Consider the following 19,354-nt stretch of genomic DNA (forward strand, 5'->3'; position numbering starts at 1 on the left):
AAAACATTAAAAAATACCTGAAATTGTTACATATTAATAATGACGTACCGTGCGTTGCTAAGTTAGGTTTCAGATTCTCTGTGGAGAGGCCGACTGCTCTTCCTTATCTCCTGCAGTTTGTAGGTTTGTCGGTCATCTGGTTGCTCAGTTAAAGTTACATTGAATGATTGTTGTCTTGTGATAGAAGCCTATCTTGACCCAGAGTTCACACAAACATAAACACATAAAATCACTGATAATATTCACTCAATCACAAGGAAAAACATTTGTTTTCTCTCATCTGAAGCTCGGGTGTTCCAGTTTTTTTTATCTGTCTGTGAATTCTTTGCAGCCAATAAATATCAAATATTTATAAAAATAAATAAATAAAAAAATCATTGGCCTGCTGTCAGTTTTTAAAACTCAGATCCAGGCAGCGCGGAGCTTTTCCCATAGCAGACAGTTTTTCCTTTCCGGTCGAGTATTGACATGAAAAATGAAAACTGACCCTGCAGTCAAAATAAACGTGGAGGTTGGGAGTTTGAGACATTAATCTGTCAAACTGTCTGCTTGGAGATAAAAACTAATGATGAAAATGAATAATTTCAGCAGATAAAACAGCATGCTGACCCTTTCCTCATTTACTCTGCAGGTGACCTTTCCCTGCAGATGCTCTCCGGCACCGTGCTGGATTACAACACCACCAACACATGCCCCGGAGGAACCAACCCGGTTCAGACCAGCATCGACTTCCAGTGTGGGAAAACCATGGTAAGACCCACAGCGACCGGCCTGACTGGGACCGGTCTCTCCCTGAACAGGAGATGTTTAATTACCAGGATTTATGGAAGTGACTGATCGGTATTATTCTCGTCTGTTCCCTGACGTCAGCAAACACCTGCTCTGCACAGCTGTTTTGTTCTGGCAGCCTAAAGAAAATCCATGCATGTGTTTTAATACGTCTACAGAAATGCAAACACAAATTCTGCAGCATTTCAATTTAAAGGGAACTTTATTAGGCGTCCTTGAACAGGTGAGGTTAGCAAAATTAGATAAAAAATATGAAAATGTACCATTTTGCCTTTAAGGATTATAATAATTGTACATTTTTGGGGTGTAAAAACACTTTAAAGGTGACCTATTCTTCCTATTGGCTATTCAAAACATGTTCGTTACATTTTTTGCACAAAACCATTCTTAGATAATGAGACTTTAGTCTCTGCTCATTTCCTAATTTGAGTTGTTGCACTTTAAATCCATATAATCTGTTGGATTATTATATTCATCTTAACGTTTGCACATGAAAATGGCAGCAAACAGACGCACAATTATACAGCCGTACATCTTTGAAAAGCAAAAGTGGGGCCTCCCGCACAACCAACAAAGGAATTCTAGATGCTCAATCAACAGAAAAACACTTGTCTTTTCCAGCAGCCATTGTACAGAGCATACAGCGGCAAAACCAGCTGATCAAACATGCTGGAGCTCTTTCTGGGTTGCTAGGTAATGGGCTAGGCTTTGCTGAAGTTGCTAGGTAACGACGCAGTGCCTGATGATTTGTGACGTTACAATCAGCTTATTTTTAATTTCACACACAAAAAAACATGAAGTTAATGCCAAATAAGTTGAAATAAGTGTTTTTAGAATAAGCAGAAACCCAAATAGAAGAACAAAAACGTGCAAAATCTGAATTTGCCACGTTTTTAGTTAGTTTCCGTACCAAATGTTTTTTTTTTCTCCATGATATCGATCACTTATTCCAGGCTTCAAAATGCAAATTATTTAAAAATCGTACAAAACAATTTTTCTCTTTCTTCCTGCAAATTCCAGAACGTTAATATTCTGCATAGAATGAATGCAGAGCAACAGGTGTCTGCTGATTTGGATCTGATCACTTTAACTCTGAGGGTGTGTGCTGTTCTGCGGTCTTGTGTGTGTGTGTGTGTGTGTGTGTGTGTGTGTGTGTGTGTGTGTGTGTGTGTGTGTGTGTGTGTGTGTGTGTGTGAAAGAGGGAGGGAGAGTTGCTGTAGCTTTGGTAGTGATGTCATTTCCTGTCGAGTCACAATGAGAGCGGTTCTGTTTCCGAAGAAGAGGGGCTTAGCAGGTCATTATGTCTGACACGAAATGAAACTCAATAAAAAAAAGAACGATGAAATGATAAAAAGAGAAGATTATGCTGGCAAAATGTCTAGCCAAGTTCAGCATCTCAACTTTTTATTTATTTATTTGTCTTGTTGGGCTTCAATGTTTGATTCTGCACAATTTTTCAATGCAATGATGGTTCTTTATTATTTTTGCATTGGCTGATATGCTTCTTTGACTGAACAAATTAAAGTTGTTTTTGCATGTTTGACGAAGCTTCTGAAGCCATTTGTGTGTTTAAGTGAGCTGTGCTGGTGCAGAGTTATCAAATAAGTACGTTCATATCTGTTTATTAAAAAAAACACAAAAAACATTTTAAATCAATTCAGCTGTTTTTCTGTATTTGATATCAGTCGATACTAAACCTAAGATTTTGGTGACAGAAGTGAAAAAAAAATGGAGACCGTTTTTGTTTGTGATGGTAGGTTTGTGGAAATCCTTGCAAACAACGTCAAGATGAGCTTGGATCCAACCAAAGAGTTGCAGAGCTCAAATATTCACATTTACCTGGAAATTACAGCTACAGAAAAAGTTTATTAAAAAATAAAGCTCCAAAGATGGTTTTTCTGAATAAGTAAAAGCAGATAAACTCCGTATAATTTAGGTCACACAGGAAACTTATGACGAATCTTTCCGAAAAGCCACCCACTCAATAAAAAGCCGATGTCCTTTACGTTGTTTTCTGCTTGTTTATAACGAAACAGTTTTGTTCACACTTCTGTCTAACAGGGCACCCCAGAGTTCGTGGCGCTGTCTGAATGTGTTCATTACTTTGAGTGGAAGACCTACGCTGCCTGCAAGAAGGACAAATTCAAACCACACAAAGAGGTAGGAGTCCTGACTGGAGGTCCTGCTTGTAGGTTTCTGAGTGAGAAAGGAAACCGCATCTTTCTGCAGAAACAATTAAGTCAGCTGACAGAAAGTGAAGCTTCCACATCCCATGAAGTGCTGCTGTTTGTGCTGCGCAGCAGAAAGCTGGTCTCACATGCTGTCAGCGTGAAATGAATTTACGCTGCATTTCAGGCACAAATTACTTTTCTTTTTTTTTTTTTTTTTTTACTTCTGTTAAAAGTTCACTGATGTAACCAAAACATTTGTAACCAGTTAGGACTCAAACGATTAATCATGATTAGCTGTGATGACTCGATTATTGAAATAATCGTCAACTGATTTAGTAATTGATTAATCGTTAACTGGCACATGACCTCAAAAAGGCAGTTTGCAGAAAGAACAGTGATTAATCCAAAACTCTACAAATATATAAAGATTTTGTATTTAAGATTAAAAAAACTTCCTTGTTATTAAATATGTTCTATCCAGAACTCAGGTGGTTGTTTTAGCTCCACTTGGTTCAAATTCTGTTAAAAAAGTCAGATTAAGCACGTTTTACTACCCAACTATTGATCTGTTTATCTAAAAAAAACAAATAATCAGTTGATTGTTGTTTTTCAGCCCTACATTGTATTGATAAGTCAAGCAGAAAGGCCTGAGCTTTTCACATGTTGTTGGATTTTTTTCAAATGATAATGATCAAGACTTTGCTAAAGAAATGCAGTATTGCTTTTTAGGCTTTAAAGGGTTTATTTTCTTAAATATTTTGTTTCTTATGTATTTTTAACATTGTTTAAAAAGCTTAAGTGAGTGAAAAATCTGCAAAATGCACCAATGTTTTTATTTTATTAACCGTCAGAATAATCAAACACTAAAATAATCCTACATGTAGCGTCATGTAAAATCCAGTTCCCGTTCCTGCTGTGTGTTTAGGTTCCCTGCTACGTGTTCGACTCGGACGGTAAGAAGCACGACCTGAACCCTCTGATCCAGGTGGAGGACGGTTACCTGGTCGACGACGGCAACGACGACTTAGACTTTTACATCAACATTTGCCGAAGCCTGAGTGAGTGAAAACTGATTAGATTTAGAAATAACGGGGTGTGCTGTGGTGGCGCAGGGGTTTAGCACAACCCGCATACGGAGGCCTCAGTCCTCGATGTGGCTGTCGCAGGTTCGATTCCCGGCCTGGTGACCTTTGCTGCATGTCCCCTTCTCTCGTTACCCACCTTCCTGTCAATTAACTATCAAATAAAGGCCACTAGGGCCAATAAAACCTATAAAAAAAAGTTTTATAAAGATCATGCCTTTTTAAAGCAGTTTCTACGGAAGAGCATTAGGGCCACACAAGAAGAAGAAAAAATTCAGATTTTTCTTTCTCTGAACTTTTTATCTCAGAAGTTTAAAGATGAAATTCTGATGGAAAAAAAAAAATCTGCATTTTTCTGTGGCCCTAAACCTCATCTGCACGTTTCTCTGTAAAAAAAAAAAAAAAAGAAAAATCAGTGTCAATGTTGGCTGCTGAACGTAGTGGCATTATTAGTGTTGGTCAAACACTTTGTACACGTTGTCAGAACCTTTTACTAGAAACTTCCTGAGATTAATCTCAAAATTTCTGAGTTTTTTTATTGCAAATTCTCTGAAATTTTGACACTCTTTCTGAAAATTTCTGAGATTTTTCGGGTGGAAATGTATTTATTTTTTCTATCTATAATGGCCCGTCATAGAAAGCTGAGGGCTTAGATTTCAATTTGTTCCCCTCTGATGCAGGTCAATTGAAAAACCTTCAATTTAAATTTCAGAAACATTAATAAACCTTTGAAATTGTTAGACTTTTATCACTAAATAGTACTTTGATTGAATTTACTGAGTGAAAGTTTGAGGTTATGCTTGTTTGTCTTATACTTTTTTACTTAACCATTACAACCCAATATTGAGATTATTATTAAGTTAATCATTTATATTATAATCATATATTTTTAATGTGTCCATCTTTTGTTAGTCTTTAGAGCTTCCTGTTTAGAGACAGTAATTTCCCCGTCTGATGCTGAACTGATCAGTTTCATTAACGAGGCAGGTAGGATTTGTCTCTGTAGGATTTCAGTTCTTCTGTTCTGTCCTGCAGACATTGCAGATAAGTCGTGTCCAGAGGGCTCTGCAGCCTGCCTCGTCACCGGACAAGGCTCCTTCAGCATGGGGGCTCCCAGCCGGCCGCTGGAGGCCGTGTCCAGCGACAGGCGAGTCTCTCATCGCTGCAGCTCTTCTCCTGCTTGTTGTTAAAACTGAACATGAAACGATTCCACTGTGCAGTTTTTTCAGAAAGTTTTAGAGATAGTTGATCAACTTAATTGTTTCTGGCTTAAAAAAATCCACTGAATTAAATTTCTTGTGTAATTTTCTTTCCAGTTTGAGGTTACAGTATGAATTAAGCGCCGAGTCGACGCCTCCGGAGAGATGTGGAGGACACCGGCCGACCGTCAACATCACTTTCATCTGTCCTTCAAGCCGCCATCCCGTAAGTCCCACAGCCAGCGCTGCTAACGCTGCTAACGCTGCTAATGCTGCTAATGCTGCTAATGCTGCTAATGCTGCTAACCCATCGACTCATCTGGTTCCCAGATTTAGCTTTTCAGCTTTCAGGCATTAGCTGGGTACTAACGTTTTGGAAAAAACTTAGTTTTATGAGTATTTTTACTTGTGTAACTTTATTCTGAAGTGTCGCTACTCTTACATGAGTAACATTTCTGAAAACTCTTCCTACTGTAAGTAACTTCACTGCAGTTTTTGTTAAAGTTTCGTAAGTTCTACACTGAAAGAAACTGATTTGGAAAATTGTTTCTTTTGCCTGATTTTGTTGTTTTGTAACTGTTAATTATTTTCATTATGCACTGTAAAAACATCTTGCCAAGTATTTTTGTTTTAATTTCTAGTGCAGATATCTTAGTACACTTAAAATACGACAAAACTAAGTTACAGGTAATGTTTCAGTGAGATGTAAGGGCTTGTTTCATGTCAGTGACTTATTAATATTGATGAGAATCGACTCGTTTCATTGGCAGATTTTTTCACTTGTAAAATTGGAAAAATGTCTTGTTATAAGTTAAATAATCTGCCATTGGAATTAGGGCGTTTTCATCAACATTAATTAATTATCTTGCTGAAAAGTTACCTGACAGTTAGTTTCTTATTTCAAGTGTGCTAAGATATTTGTACCAAAAAATAGACTAAAACTACTTAAGATTCTCTTTTTTTGCAGTGTGAACTCTAAAATACCAAATTTTCCACATAAATATTTCGGTCCATGTGATATAATTTTTAAATATTAAATGATTCATAATTTGATCAGTTACTCAGTAACTTTAGTCGCCTTTTTGCCAATACCTTTTTACTCCAGTAACTTCTTGGATAAATACTTTTTACTCTTGCTTGAGTATCATTTTCCCTCCTCTGCCTCCAGGTAACTCCTGATTGTTCTCATTTCAGGGCAGCGTCCCAAAGATGGTGGCCGAGTCAAACTGTCGTTACGAGGTGGAGTGGGTGACTGAGTACGCCTGTCACAGAGACTACCTGGAGAGTCACACCTGCAAACTGACGAGCGAACAGCACGACATCTCCATCGACCTTTCACCTCTCACCCACAGCCGTAAGTCTAAACACGAGCTTTTTTTTTTTAATTATTCACATGCACCAGTTTAAATTTACAATATATCAATATGAACATCCATGCAACGCTGATCACTAAAGAGAAAATGATCTGCATTGAAAAACCATAAAAACTCTGAATTTCTTTTTTTAAAAACAAATGGTTTAGAGATATTCCATCCATCCGTCCGTCCGTCCGTCCGTCCGTCCGTTTGTTTCACCAACGAAAAGTTTTATTTTTATACTTCAGATCAGTTAAAACATCTGGATGTCTGGAAACGTAAATATCTTTGAGAATATGGAGGCAAACCTGCTGTTATGATGCATTTTTACACCAAAAATGGTTTGAGCTTCGAAGCTTTTAATGAAATCTGATTGTTTTCAGTCTGTAATCGATTGATTGTTAGATTGAATGTATTGTATTTTTGTCCAGGATTACTAACTAAAAAACGTTTTTCTCAGTTTAGAAAATCAAACTCAGACCAGATGTTGTAGCTTTAGGCTCAACAGTCTTTTTAAATTCTCATTTAAATGATATCTTTATTCTTAAGCTTCCTGTATTTGTGTCATTTTGTCATTTATTCAATTTTAAAATAAGCTAAATTTACCTAAAATCTGTTCATTTAAATTAAAACTAAAACGTGATTTATTCAGTTAACTTTTAGTTTTTAATGTCAAAGCTTCACGTTTAGAAACGGTGTCAATAAAAATGTCTGAATTTCAAACTCAAATGTTGCATCTTTGACAGCAGTTTTCTTTCTTTTGCAAAAAGGAATAATGATGTATAGCACAGATGCACAAAAAAGAAATAAAATAATTTTTAAAAGCATAGAAGCAGTTTGAAATGTGTTTGAATGAAGCCTGGAAATTTATTTATTATGTTTTTGAACATTAAGCAGTTTTAAAAAATACTTCAAAATCTTGTTGAAGTCTGAAAGCAGTGCAAAAGAAACTTTAAATCATTTCAGCTCATAAAAACGATAATTTCTATGTAGTTTTCAAACCAGCGTATATATATATATATTTATATTTTAACACCAATATAAATCCAGTCAGGTCATCTTTTTCATGAGTTTAAGAGACATGCTGTTGGTTTTGTGCGTTCAGCCTCAGAACGGCCCTACTTCATCCCGTCTCCGTCCGGTGAAGGCTCTGAGAGCTACCTGTATTACCTGAATGTGTGTGGGAGCATTGACGTGTGTGGCAACGACCCTTTGACCTCGTCCTGCCAGATGAAGAAGTCCGGAAGCAGCTCTAAGGTGGCCGGACGGTTCCAGAACCAGACGCTACGGTAATGTTTGTCTCTGTGTGCCGGTTTCTGCTCTTTAGATTTAATCAAATATAGATCTAATCTCAACATATTTATTCATAAAACTTAATGTTTCATAACTGATTAAATGTTGTTAAAGTTTTCTACAGAGAACCAAATGTTTATTATTTGATCAAATACAATTACTGGCAGGTTTATGATGTTTTCATGTTTTCGCGAAGTAAAATAAATGTAAACTTGATTGATATTATTGTCTAGATTATAAATCATAAGTGGGCAATATGGCTTAAAAACAAAATATCTAATTTTTAAAAGAACAAAAAAAAAATTTCCTCACATCTTTCCTAAAAAAAATAAAATAAAGTAGTGAAACAACAACAAATGATACAGAAAACATCTAACATCACTCTGAACTATTGAATCCCAATCATTGTTTTGACGAAAAAAAATACAGATTTAAAAAAAAAAACAATGCAATTTGATTAATCGATAAGATTCATTTACCGCTCAGCCCAAATTATAAGTAATAAAATATCTATTGGTACCTTTGATAGCTTCAGGTTTGGCCTGTAAACTTGTCACAATCTGATGATGTTTCATTACAAATTAAGAGGAAACTCTGGCCTGAATTTGAAAAACCTGAGAATTGGATTTGTATGAAAATAAAAAGGTGCAACAGCTTTAATGAATCTGTAGTATCTAAATGCTTTGTTCTCAGTTGATATTCATTAAACTGTTATTTTCTCCTCTGCAGGTATTCAGATGGAGACCTCAGTCTGATTTATCCTGGCGGAGATAAATGCTCCTCTGGCTTCCAGAGGATGACCATCATCAACTTCCAATGCAACAAAACTGCAGGTGAGTTGGACAGTTTTTAACATTTCTGTAACATAATCACATTTCTTGAGCATTTACTGCTTTTATAGCTTTAAAACTGATCGCATCAGAAAACAAGGTGCAGTTCGAAGGTGAAAGTCAGATATTGTCATAAGGTGATTTTATTTATTTTTCTCTTTGTGTTTTCCAGCAAACAACGGACACGGGAATCCGGTTTTTGCCGGGGAGACGGACTGTACGTATTACTTTAACTGGGACACGGCGTTCGCCTGCGTCAAGGAGAAGGAGGACCTGCTGTGTCAGGTCAGAGACGGCAGGAAACGCTACGACCTCTCACGCCTTACGAGATATCCCGGTGAGTTCCTGCTTACATCTTATTTAAATCCACCTCTGATTAATCCGACCAGCAATTATTTTTGCTCAATTAGTCCTTCCATTGAGTTTTTCGCTATTTTAACATTATTTCATTTGATGTCATCCAAGTATTAAGGTGGACGGTGATCCACTAGCAGTCAGTGCTGCAACAAATCTGAAGGAGCTTCTGACTGGAAACTGTTGCTGTGTGACAGCCTCATGCTAATATGCTAACAGCTCAATTTCCAGAGACAATATTCCACAAAGTCGTAGCTTGTCCCTAATATTCCATCATAGAGTTGACTTGAATTCAAAGTGCAAACAAGATGGCCGCTCTAGGCACGCTGACATCTCTCAGAATCATGGAAACCCAAGGAATCCGTTGATGGAAAAAAACGAATTTATCACTTCATAGTTCTGAACTAAAATGAAATTTGAGAAACCTGGAATCATTCACGTTTGTCTTGATCTTTTGTCTTTTTCTCTGTTCTGCTTCAGAGTCGAAGGACGGTGAGAACTGGGTGGTAGTGGACGGCAGAGCCACCAAACCGGACACGCATTACTTCCTGAACATCTGCCACAAAGTCCTGAGGAGAGGAGGAGCTGCCAGCTGCCCAGATGACGCCTCCTTCTGCGCTGTGGGTAAGACGTCAACAGGAATCCTAAATATTACACTGCAAAAGCACAAAATCTTTCCAAGTGATTTTGGTTTCCACAGTAAATGTCTCGGTATAAGTAACTTTTCAGCAACATAAGAGAGCTTGTTTTAAAGTGCCGATTCTGAGATTTACATCATGTTATAATGTCATCAAAAACAAACCTGGAGTGTTGCCTTGATTATTTCATGCATGTTTGAGAAATGCTTTAGTCTCCATGGCAACCATTCAGCTATGCTAAACGCCTGTGTGGACTTGGCCCCGCCTTCGAGACGCAGCTCCTCCTCTGAGATGCAGTTTCCCAGAACAGTGCTCCCTCACTCAGCTCCTTCAGACTAGCCAGCAGCAATTAGCAACTACGCAACTGCTGAGCTCATTGTAGGAGCTACTTCTCACAGCAAAGCTGGTAAAAACGTTGTTAAAGGGTTAATGGAGGAGCCATGTTGTGATGACTTCCTGAAGGCGGAGTTTTAAAGAGACAGAAGCCCAATTTCAAGGCATTAAACTACGGAGTCAAATGTCTTTTAAGTCACATTTGATGCAGCATTTTTAGGCCTGAAAAATAATACTTCCCATGTTATAAGTGAAATAATCTGCTGGTGGAACTGGAACTTTTTCGTCAACATTAAGGAATTATTGACTTAAAAGAAGCTCCTATTTCTTGCTGAAAAGTTACTTCTAAGTTAGCTTTGTCTTATTTCAAGTGTACTAAGATATTTGCACTAGAAACTAGACCAAAGATAGTTGGTAAGATATTGTGTTTTTGCAGTGTATCATTATAATTTATGCTGCATATGATGGGTCATTTATTTAATGATCTTTGTTTCTTTCTGATTCAGATAAAAATAATAAAACCATCAACCTGGGCAGCTTCCTCTCTCCTCCCCGGATCACTAAACAGGGAAGTGACATCAGACTGACGTACACTGAAGGGGCGCTTTGTGAAAAGGGGAAGACCCAAACTATACTGACTCTCAAATGCAAACCAGGTGAAATAAACCACAAGATTTCACCGCCATATTCTCTGTGTTTGTTTCTTTAGCATCTTTTTTTAATTCGATAACCTTCTTTTTCCTCCTTCCTGCACGTCCTGCAGGCCATCTTGAGAGACCTCCCATGCTTCGCAGCGTTTCCCCTGATAAATGTCTTTATGAGGTGGAGTGGTACACCGCTGCGGCCTGCGTCCTGTCCAGAACGAAAGGACACAACTGCACGGTGGAGGACCCCCAGGCTGGTACGACACTAACACAAGTCTCCAATACTTCATGCTAAACTACCCCAGCATGAGGAAAAAAAAACATATTTAGCTTTTTATTTTGGCTGCCTTTGTTTATTTAATCAACTTCATTGGAAATCAAAAATGATCTAAAAGGGATTTTTACATATTTGGCTTTTTTTTGATGGTCTAGAGCCTAATTAATCTTCAACCAGTTGGTGTTTAAGTTGAAAAGAGTCCAGGAATTTTAGGCTAATTCTCAGAAATTTTAGATAACAACATCATTTATTAGCTGCATATTTATAATCCGAAAAGAGAAACAAGGGGAGGATAAATATGTGGCTTCAGTTTTTTCAATAAAATATCCATTTGGGAACCTTGTGAATTAATTGGATCCCCCAGCCGACGTGCTTTTTATCACGTCGGCGTCACATAAAAAGCGCTTTGATGTGAAGTCATTACCGTCGTCTCCTTCTGTTTATTAACTCAGGAAGAAGCTATTTGGTGTGGATTACCACCACCTACTGGTGATGATGCACCTTTTAACTCAGAATGTCAATATTGTTCAAATTCGCTTAAAAGTGATGTGAATTATCTCAGTTTCCACAAGGAGAATTATTTACATTTATATACACTTCATTTCATTTTCAGTTGTTTTGTTCATTTAAAAAAAAAGAACAATATGGAGAAAAAAAACATGAATAAAAGATGCTTTGCAATCTGTATCTTTAAAAATGCAATTTATGGAGATTCCTTTAGTCTGGACATAGTTTGTGTTTTGGAAATTTCACTTTCTCTCGTTCCGTACTAATAAAACCTGACCTGGTTTGAGTTTCCTTTATTCCTCCTTCAGTTTTTAATCCTCCTCTCTCCAACTGCATCCACAGGTTTCTCCTTCGACTTGTCTCCTCTCTCCAAACCCAACGGCGGTTACTACAACATGACCAGCGGCGGCTACGACTACTACATCAACGTCTGCGGTCCGGTCAAAGCCGCCGCGTGTCCTGAGAAGGCCGGAGCGTGCCAAGTGGAACAGAGGTGAACCTCCGCCTCCAAATCTCTGCGCTCAATCCAAACCTCCAGGATTAACTCCCATCTGTTCCTGCTTTCAGCTCCTGGAGTCTCGGGGAGGCGAACTCCCTCCTGTCCTACTACGACGGCCTGATCCAGCTGACATACAGCAAAGGCTCCCAGTACAACAATGCAAACCACACCCTCAGATCCACGCTCATCTCCTTCCTGTGCGACCCCGAGGCTGGAGCAGGAAGCCCAGAGTTCCAGGTAAAATTAATCCTTCTTCTGACGTCCTTCAAACTCTTTCTGCATGTTGTTGATTCTCACTTTCTGAATGCAGGTGGAAGATAACTTCACCTATAACTTCCGCTGGTACACATCCTACGCCTGTCCTCAGCGGCCTCACGAGTGTTTGGTGACGGATCCCATCACGCTGGACCAGTATGACCTGTCCAGGTAACGCTTTTGTTTTTAAATGTAAAGTTAGCATTAATTACAGCACTTTTGCAAAATCATCACATTTGTTGGGTTTTTCTTTAGTGTTGGGAATCTGGTAAATGTTAAGAGACTGTTTACAGCTGCTAGTAAAGCAGTTTTTTATTATTTTTCCCCTAAAAAAGAAAGTTTGATGCCTTCCTTGATGATGATTTTGTCCGGCGTAGGTCTGTCACGTTAGCAAATTTTGTTAGATGATAAATTGTCCCAGACGTTATTGCGAAAAACAATAATATTATTGTTTTATACCATTTTTAAGTAACATAATGGCAACAATGGCAAAATAATGGAAGAACACATACTCAAAGATCAATAAACTTTAAATTCTAATGAGCTTTTAACGCTGGAACTGAGATATATCCAAAATAAACAAAGAAAACAACATAAATATAAACATGCAATATAAATTTCTTTATATTTTGCAAATAAAAATTAAGTATAAACGGCAATTCTATATCTGATCTGATTTCATTGTAAAAACTGTTTAAAAATGTGTGTTTTCATTTTGTTGCTTGAATATAAAATGAATTCAAAACAGTCACTGCAAAAAATACAAAATCTTACCAAGTATTTCTGGTCTAGTTTCAAATTCCTTAGGTCACTTGAATTGGAAAAATATCTTGTTGTAAGTTAAAAATATCTTGTTATAAGAATTTTTTTAATCAATATGAAGTAATTATTGACTTAAAGCAAACTCTTAAAACTCACTGTATTGTTACATGTAAGTTGATTTTGTCTTATTCCAAGTGTAATAAGATATTTGCTCTAGTAACTAGATCAATTTTACTCTGTAAGATTTAATGTTTTTGCAGTGTACCGATCAACTTCCTGATTGCTTCTTCTTCTTCTGCCTCCAGTTTGTCGCGGTCCACCTCCGCCAACAACTGGGTGGCGATGGATATGGCCGACGTCTCCAGTCAGAGGAAGTATTACATCAACGTCTGTCGGCCCATCGTTCCCGTTCCAGGATGTGACCAGGACGCATCGGTCTGCCAGATGAAGTACATAACAGAAAAGGTCTGAATTCACCTTTTTCTTCACCAAATATTAGTAAAACTGAAAGTTTTACTACAATATTTTGTGGTAGTATAGTGATAAAAATGTTCATTTAGAGTAAAAACACAAAAAATGCATTTGAAAAACATTCCCATTTCATTTTTAATATCCTTTCATAAATTATTTGTGTAACTAAATTTCACACAGTAACTACATTTAATCAAATTCTTTCATATTTATTCTCAGGCTGATTAATTGATTATTGGAATAATTGTCTACTAATTAGCTAATTGAATAAAAAGTGGAGAAAATACTAAAAATAATCCTAACAATGACTGATTTAGCATAAGCTAATGCGCTAACTTCAGCTCGAATTAAATTTGTCTTTGAAAGACGACAACCCTCAAGCAGCAATTTCATTTTAAGAGCTTTAGAAATAATCTGTAAAAATTAATTAGGAGAAGCTAAGTGCGCTAAACTAAGTTAAATGTTTCTAAAGTCGGTAAAAGAGCTAAACAAAGCATTAGCTCTGCTTCTGGTGCATCAGCGCAAGTTTTCCCACCGCAGCTGAGCATCGTAGCCTTTTGTTAATCGTGTTTCGCTTTCAGGGCTCGCCAAAGGAAGTGGTGTCCGTCAGCAACATGGGGAAGTCCAAGAGAGGGCCGATCATCGAGGCCCGGGACCGTCTGCTGCTGGAGTTCACAGACGGTTCTGTCTGCATGTCGGAGGGCCAGAAACTGTCCTACACGACGCTCATCCACCTGGTCTGCCACAGAGGAGCCATAGTAAGTCCAGTCTGTCATAAAAGCGACCTGTGGATGTTCTCCATGAAGCTGGATGTGATTGTGTTTCTGCTGCTCACTCTGAAGGTCAAGTCGCCGCAGTTTGAGTTAAACCAGAATTGCACTGCCATCTTTATTTGGGAGACCAAAGCAGCCTGCGCCATCCAGACCGTCGAGAATAACGTACGTTCTCCCACATCCTCCTCGTTTTCACACCTGCAGTAAAGATCACCTTTTCACTTGAAGGTAAAATGTTGACAGATGTTGATTGCTGGTATTTTTCAGACTTGTGCGATTGTGGACCCTGACTCAAGTTTCAAGTACAACCTCCAGCTTTTGGCCTCTAAGGACGGATACCGGACAACTGCTAACGGCAAAGACTTCCTGGTAAAACACTGACTGGTGAAACTAGCGATGTTTCTGTTGCTCAATTTGACATTTCAAAAATAAAATTGCTTTACGGAAACACACTGATTTAAGTTTTGGTGCTAGGGTAAAGGGACTTTCTTTGTTCAGTTTATTTTGCTAACCTGCAATGGATACATTTCTTTCACATCACTCGAGTCACATGATCAACAGCAGGATGTTGCCACTGGCGCAAACCATGAAGAAGACAGCAGGAGGATAACTTTAATAACTTATTCTCTTGTGATTTTAGTTCCATTTCTTATTTAATGATAACGCATCAGTCGCAAAATTGTTTTTCACATTAGGATATAGACAAAGCTTTGAGCGTATTTGTAATGAAAACGCAGCTTCTAATGTGTCATTTAAATGTTTGTCACAGTGCAGGATCTTCTAGATCATAAAAAAAAAATCCAGAAATTCATTTGATAATAGAAAGTTAAATTTTTTTGTTAGTTTTTCCTTATTTTGTCTTCCCTTATTTAAATGGAACAAAGCGAATTACGCTTCCTTTATTATGAGATGTATGCAGGAGTTTTAGAAGTGATACCTCCTGTCTGCAGCTGAACATCTGCGCAGACGCCCCAGGATGTGGGTCGGGAATGGGTGGCTGTGAGCTGGAGAACGGGCAGCCGGTTTCCCCAGTGGGGTTGCAGAAGACGCTGAAATACTCCACCAACGGTGAACTGCAGCTGACCTACAGGGGGCAGCTGGACGATCAAACAGGTACTGAAAACATGTTTTATCTTTACAATAAATGTAAAATAATGGTAATTAATTAAAAACTGGATTTTAGTTTTAATTTCACAAATGATTCTGGTTACTCAGCATTTTCTAAAATACTCAAACCAGCAAAATTCAAAGTTATTTAAAGCTTAAAGTTGATTTCAGCACATCTGGAGTCCTAAATCTATTGTTGTTTTTATTGAATTGTATTTTTTAAACCTTTATTTCATCAGGTAAGATGGCTGAGAACAAATTCTCAGTGCTAAGGAAGCATCAACACATCGAACAGCAGAAAAGCTGCTGCCCTGTGGCTGACTGGTTTCCTGTTTGTAGTCGAACAGGAGGCCAGGGAAACATAAAAAATGTGGAAAAACATTTAACATTTTAAGAAACTCCATGATTTGTAGTGTTAAAATTCATATGAGTTTTTTCTTGTTGCCGTTTTCTCCAGGAACCAGAGACACGTTCATCGTTAACTTTGTGTGCGACCCAGACTCTCACCCGGGCTCAGTAACGTACGTTCATGAGGAAATGAGCTCTTCATCCACCCATGTGGTTCATAACGTCCTGTTTGAGTTCTCCACCGCGCTGGCCTGCGTCCCTGCTGCCGTTGACTGCACCATCGCTGGTAGGAACCCCGACTCACTTTATTCCTTACTGGTTTGAAGGCTCAGTTCTAAATTGGCTGCTCCAATTAATCAATTGCTAAATTAGTTGACAATGTTTTCAATAATTGGTTAATCACGATTAATTCGATTAACTCGATTGTTTTTCAGATTCCCGTGGAAATGAGTACGATCTGAGCCACCTGGCCCGAAATGTGGACGACTCTCCGTGGATCCCAACGGACGCTGGCCAGTCACGCAGATTCTACATAAACGTCTGCAAGCCGCTTCCGGCTGTGGACAAATGTCCAGGTTAGGACAGCAGGACATTCTGCTTCCCTCCGTTTTTCCACCTTTGCCTTTGATTTCAAACCTTTTCTCGTAAACCTCCCCTTCAGTGGGTCCTCTCGGAGCTTGCGGTGTGATTGGTGGGAAAGGTTTCAACCTGGGATACATGCAGTCCAGCCCGCAGGTGGCGGAGGACGGCTCCATCAGCATCGTGTACCAGAACGGAGACAAGTGTGGCAGTTCGTCCACTTACTCAACGCGCATCATACTGCAGTGTGACGACAGTCCGGTGAGTCTTTCCAGCTCCAGTGAGAGTGGAAATACAGTACTGTCTCTTTAAAAACTCCTAGTCTTTCTGAAACTGCCTTCAGGAAGTCATCACAACGTGGCTCCTTTACTAACCTGTTCCTGTGAAGTAGTTCCTGTTATAATCTCAGCTGATATTTAGTTCCACCGGTTGTTTGCTAATTGCTTCTGGCTAGTCTGAAGGATCAGAGTGAGGGAGTCCACAAACAATCAGTTGATTAAATCCGTGAATAGACGTGGGCCTGTTGTAGTAGCAAATTTGGCATTTTTTCTCCTGGAAAATTCAATTCACCATCTTTAATTTGAGTAAATATTGCTGAATAAATTACCACGTACCTCTGCAGCAAACTAACCAAAACCGATCATGTAGCTTTGTCTTGATGCATGGCTGTTTACTTCCAGGGCTCCCCCGTGTTTGACAGTCTAGACGGCTGTGAATACATCTTCCGCTGGAGGACGTCGGAGGCCTGCCCCATCAGGAAGGTCCAAGGTAAAACCAGGTTTACCTTCCAACATTCAGATGTTTTCGATCCAAAGGATTTACAAAACTTGAAGCAAGAATCGTCTTTTCTTTGCAGGGGATAACTGTCGAGTTCGTGACACCAAGAGCGGCTATGAGTTTGACTTCAGCTCCCTGAAGGACAGAGATTTTGCCGTCACTAGTGACAAGTACATTTACCACCTGTCGGTTTGCAGCCCACTGCAGAAAAATGTCTGCCTCACCAAAGACGCAGTGTCGTCCTGCCAGGTGGCTGGAAACACTCACAAGGTCGCTGGTAAGGACGTGTTGATATATTCCATTTCTTTTCTGTTTCTAGTTTTTCCTCTAACCTCTTGTGTTTGGTTCTGTAGGACTGTCCAACCAGAAGCTGAGTTTCGTCGGGGATCAGATCCTCCTGAACTACACCAGTGGGGATGTCTGCCATAAAATCTATAATAGATCCACAGTCATCAGCTTCTCCTGCAACCCTGACAAGCATCCAGTAGGTGTCACCAGTTCTGGGAACATTGTGGCTCACTTTAGACGATTAATCTGATTAATCGTCAGCTAATTTAGTAATTGCTTAATTGTTAACTGGAATGTAACGATTCCAAGTAAAAATGCCATTTGCTGAAAGAACCACACACTCAGAGCAGCAATTAATTACAAAACTGTACAAAAAATATACACATTTTTGCCTTTAAGATAAAAACGAAACATTTTGCCTGTAAAAATGTTCTATCCTGAACTCCTTAGCTGTCATAGTTTTAGCTTTATCTGGTTCAAATTCTGTAAATAATGATAAAAAAAAATCTTTATCCAATTATTAATTGATTAATTTAAATGATAAACAGATCAGCTGTACAGTTAAGTCGAGCAGAAAGAGTTGAGCTTTTCATATGTTGATGTTGGAAAGATTTTTTTGCTGTGTTCACTGAGGTGTTACTGCGTTTTAGGTAATAAATGTTAATTATCTTATTTACTAAAGGATTTAAATATGTGTTTGTATCTTTTAATTTATTTCCAATATTGTATAAAAAAGGCTTAAGTGGTTAAATAAGCAATATATAGTGTGGCCAATTTTTTTTATCCAATTAATTCATTAATCAATCATCAGAATACTCAGGTACTAAAATAATTGTTAGTTGCAGCTCTGATATTTATTATTTATTCTGTCTAATGATGTGCTAGGATTCATTTATGATTGTTACATTTTTGTTTTAAATACTTTAAAATGTGTGTTTGGGATTTTCCGTCTCCAGGGAGTACCAGAGTTCATGAAGGAGACTCCGGACTGCACCTACCTGTTCAGCTGGCCCACTGCGCTGGCGTGCATCCCAGTCAAAACCACCAGCTGCTCCTACAAGTAAACATGCATGAAACACGTTCTGCCTCGTCGCTGTCAGCACATGCTGATGAAACCCTACAGGACCGGGATAATCTGAAATGACAGGAATGTCCACTAGGGGGCATAAATTAGCTGGGCTGTGACTAAAATAGGATTATTTTCCCCTTTTTCTGGTTACAATGCAACAAAAGTTATATTTTTAAATATAAGTGGATAAAAATCTGGAAGTGTAGTAATATAGCCAACTGAAAGCAGTACTGTAAAAGATTATATCACTCTTGGCGAACATATGAAAGTAATTTTCTTCATGTTGGTTCTAAATGAAATAAAAATAAAAAAGAATTTACAAAAAAAAAGTTTTTGGGGAAAAAGCTATATCATTAATTTAAATAAGGAAATAATTTTTGAAAATATAATTTTTTTAAATTTATTTTAGTAGAAAAATAAAGTAGCCAAATACAAAAAATTACAATATTTTAAAAATGTAAAATTGATCATTTTTGGGGTGTATATGTATTTATTTAGTCATTTAATTTATTTAATTATCTCAAAAGTATTAAATAGACTTAATTATTTATTTTTTTATTTTTGTTTTTCCAACTTTTCAAACTTCATGTTTGAGCTACAAAAAAATTCACTTTTTTTCTTTCCTTGACTTAAACAGCAATTTTATCAAGAATTAATTTTTTTGAAGAAAAACCTAATACTTTAGGTCTTGATGCCAAAATAAGTAACTAACTTAAAGCCAAAAACGTAAAATTGTGCATCTTTTTGTCTCATTTTATCTTCAGCGACGGTCAGGGCCACTCCTACGACCTTTCCCCTCTGGCTTTGGACTCTCAGAACTGGGAGGTGGACGTCTCGACTCAAGACCCAAGGAAAATGTTCTACATCAACGTCTGCAGGTCGCTGGTGCAGCAGGGAGGTCCGTATGACTCTGAAAGCATTCCACGTTCACTAAACACCCAGAAGTCAAACATT

At 38.1% G+C, this 19,354-nt stretch overlaps 1 protein-coding gene across 1 annotated transcript in view; it reads left to right on the forward strand.

Moving 5' to 3' along the window:
* Window positions 1–19,354, forward strand: part of igf2r (insulin-like growth factor 2 receptor) — a 44,190-nt gene that overhangs the window by 6,873 nt on the left and 17,963 nt on the right. The window contains exons 3-30 of the mRNA XM_008397211.3: window positions 632–750; window positions 2,851–2,949; window positions 3,886–4,018; window positions 5,078–5,189; window positions 5,359–5,467; window positions 6,436–6,595; window positions 7,702–7,885; window positions 8,619–8,722; window positions 8,892–9,056; window positions 9,554–9,697; window positions 10,551–10,700; window positions 10,808–10,945; window positions 11,815–11,965; window positions 12,040–12,208; window positions 12,282–12,397; window positions 13,294–13,453; window positions 14,041–14,217; window positions 14,302–14,397; window positions 14,500–14,601; window positions 15,183–15,345; window positions 15,797–15,973; window positions 16,122–16,262; window positions 16,349–16,527; window positions 16,947–17,034; window positions 17,123–17,320; window positions 17,397–17,527; window positions 18,288–18,391; window positions 19,165–19,298. Coding sequence (XP_008395433.2) covers window positions 632–750; window positions 2,851–2,949; window positions 3,886–4,018; window positions 5,078–5,189; window positions 5,359–5,467; window positions 6,436–6,595; window positions 7,702–7,885; window positions 8,619–8,722; window positions 8,892–9,056; window positions 9,554–9,697; window positions 10,551–10,700; window positions 10,808–10,945; window positions 11,815–11,965; window positions 12,040–12,208; window positions 12,282–12,397; window positions 13,294–13,453; window positions 14,041–14,217; window positions 14,302–14,397; window positions 14,500–14,601; window positions 15,183–15,345; window positions 15,797–15,973; window positions 16,122–16,262; window positions 16,349–16,527; window positions 16,947–17,034; window positions 17,123–17,320; window positions 17,397–17,527; window positions 18,288–18,391; window positions 19,165–19,298 — 3,903 coding nt within the window. The remainder of the gene's footprint in view (window positions 1–631; window positions 751–2,850; window positions 2,950–3,885; window positions 4,019–5,077; window positions 5,190–5,358; window positions 5,468–6,435; window positions 6,596–7,701; window positions 7,886–8,618; window positions 8,723–8,891; window positions 9,057–9,553; window positions 9,698–10,550; window positions 10,701–10,807; window positions 10,946–11,814; window positions 11,966–12,039; window positions 12,209–12,281; window positions 12,398–13,293; window positions 13,454–14,040; window positions 14,218–14,301; window positions 14,398–14,499; window positions 14,602–15,182; window positions 15,346–15,796; window positions 15,974–16,121; window positions 16,263–16,348; window positions 16,528–16,946; window positions 17,035–17,122; window positions 17,321–17,396; window positions 17,528–18,287; window positions 18,392–19,164; window positions 19,299–19,354) is intronic.

Source organism: Poecilia reticulata, chromosome 21 (genome assembly GCF_904066995.2).
Source record: "Poecilia reticulata chromosome 21, P_reticulata-male-v2, whole genome shotgun sequence".
In the NCBI taxonomy this organism is placed as follows: Eukaryota; Metazoa; Chordata; class Actinopteri; order Cyprinodontiformes; family Poeciliidae; genus Poecilia; species Poecilia reticulata.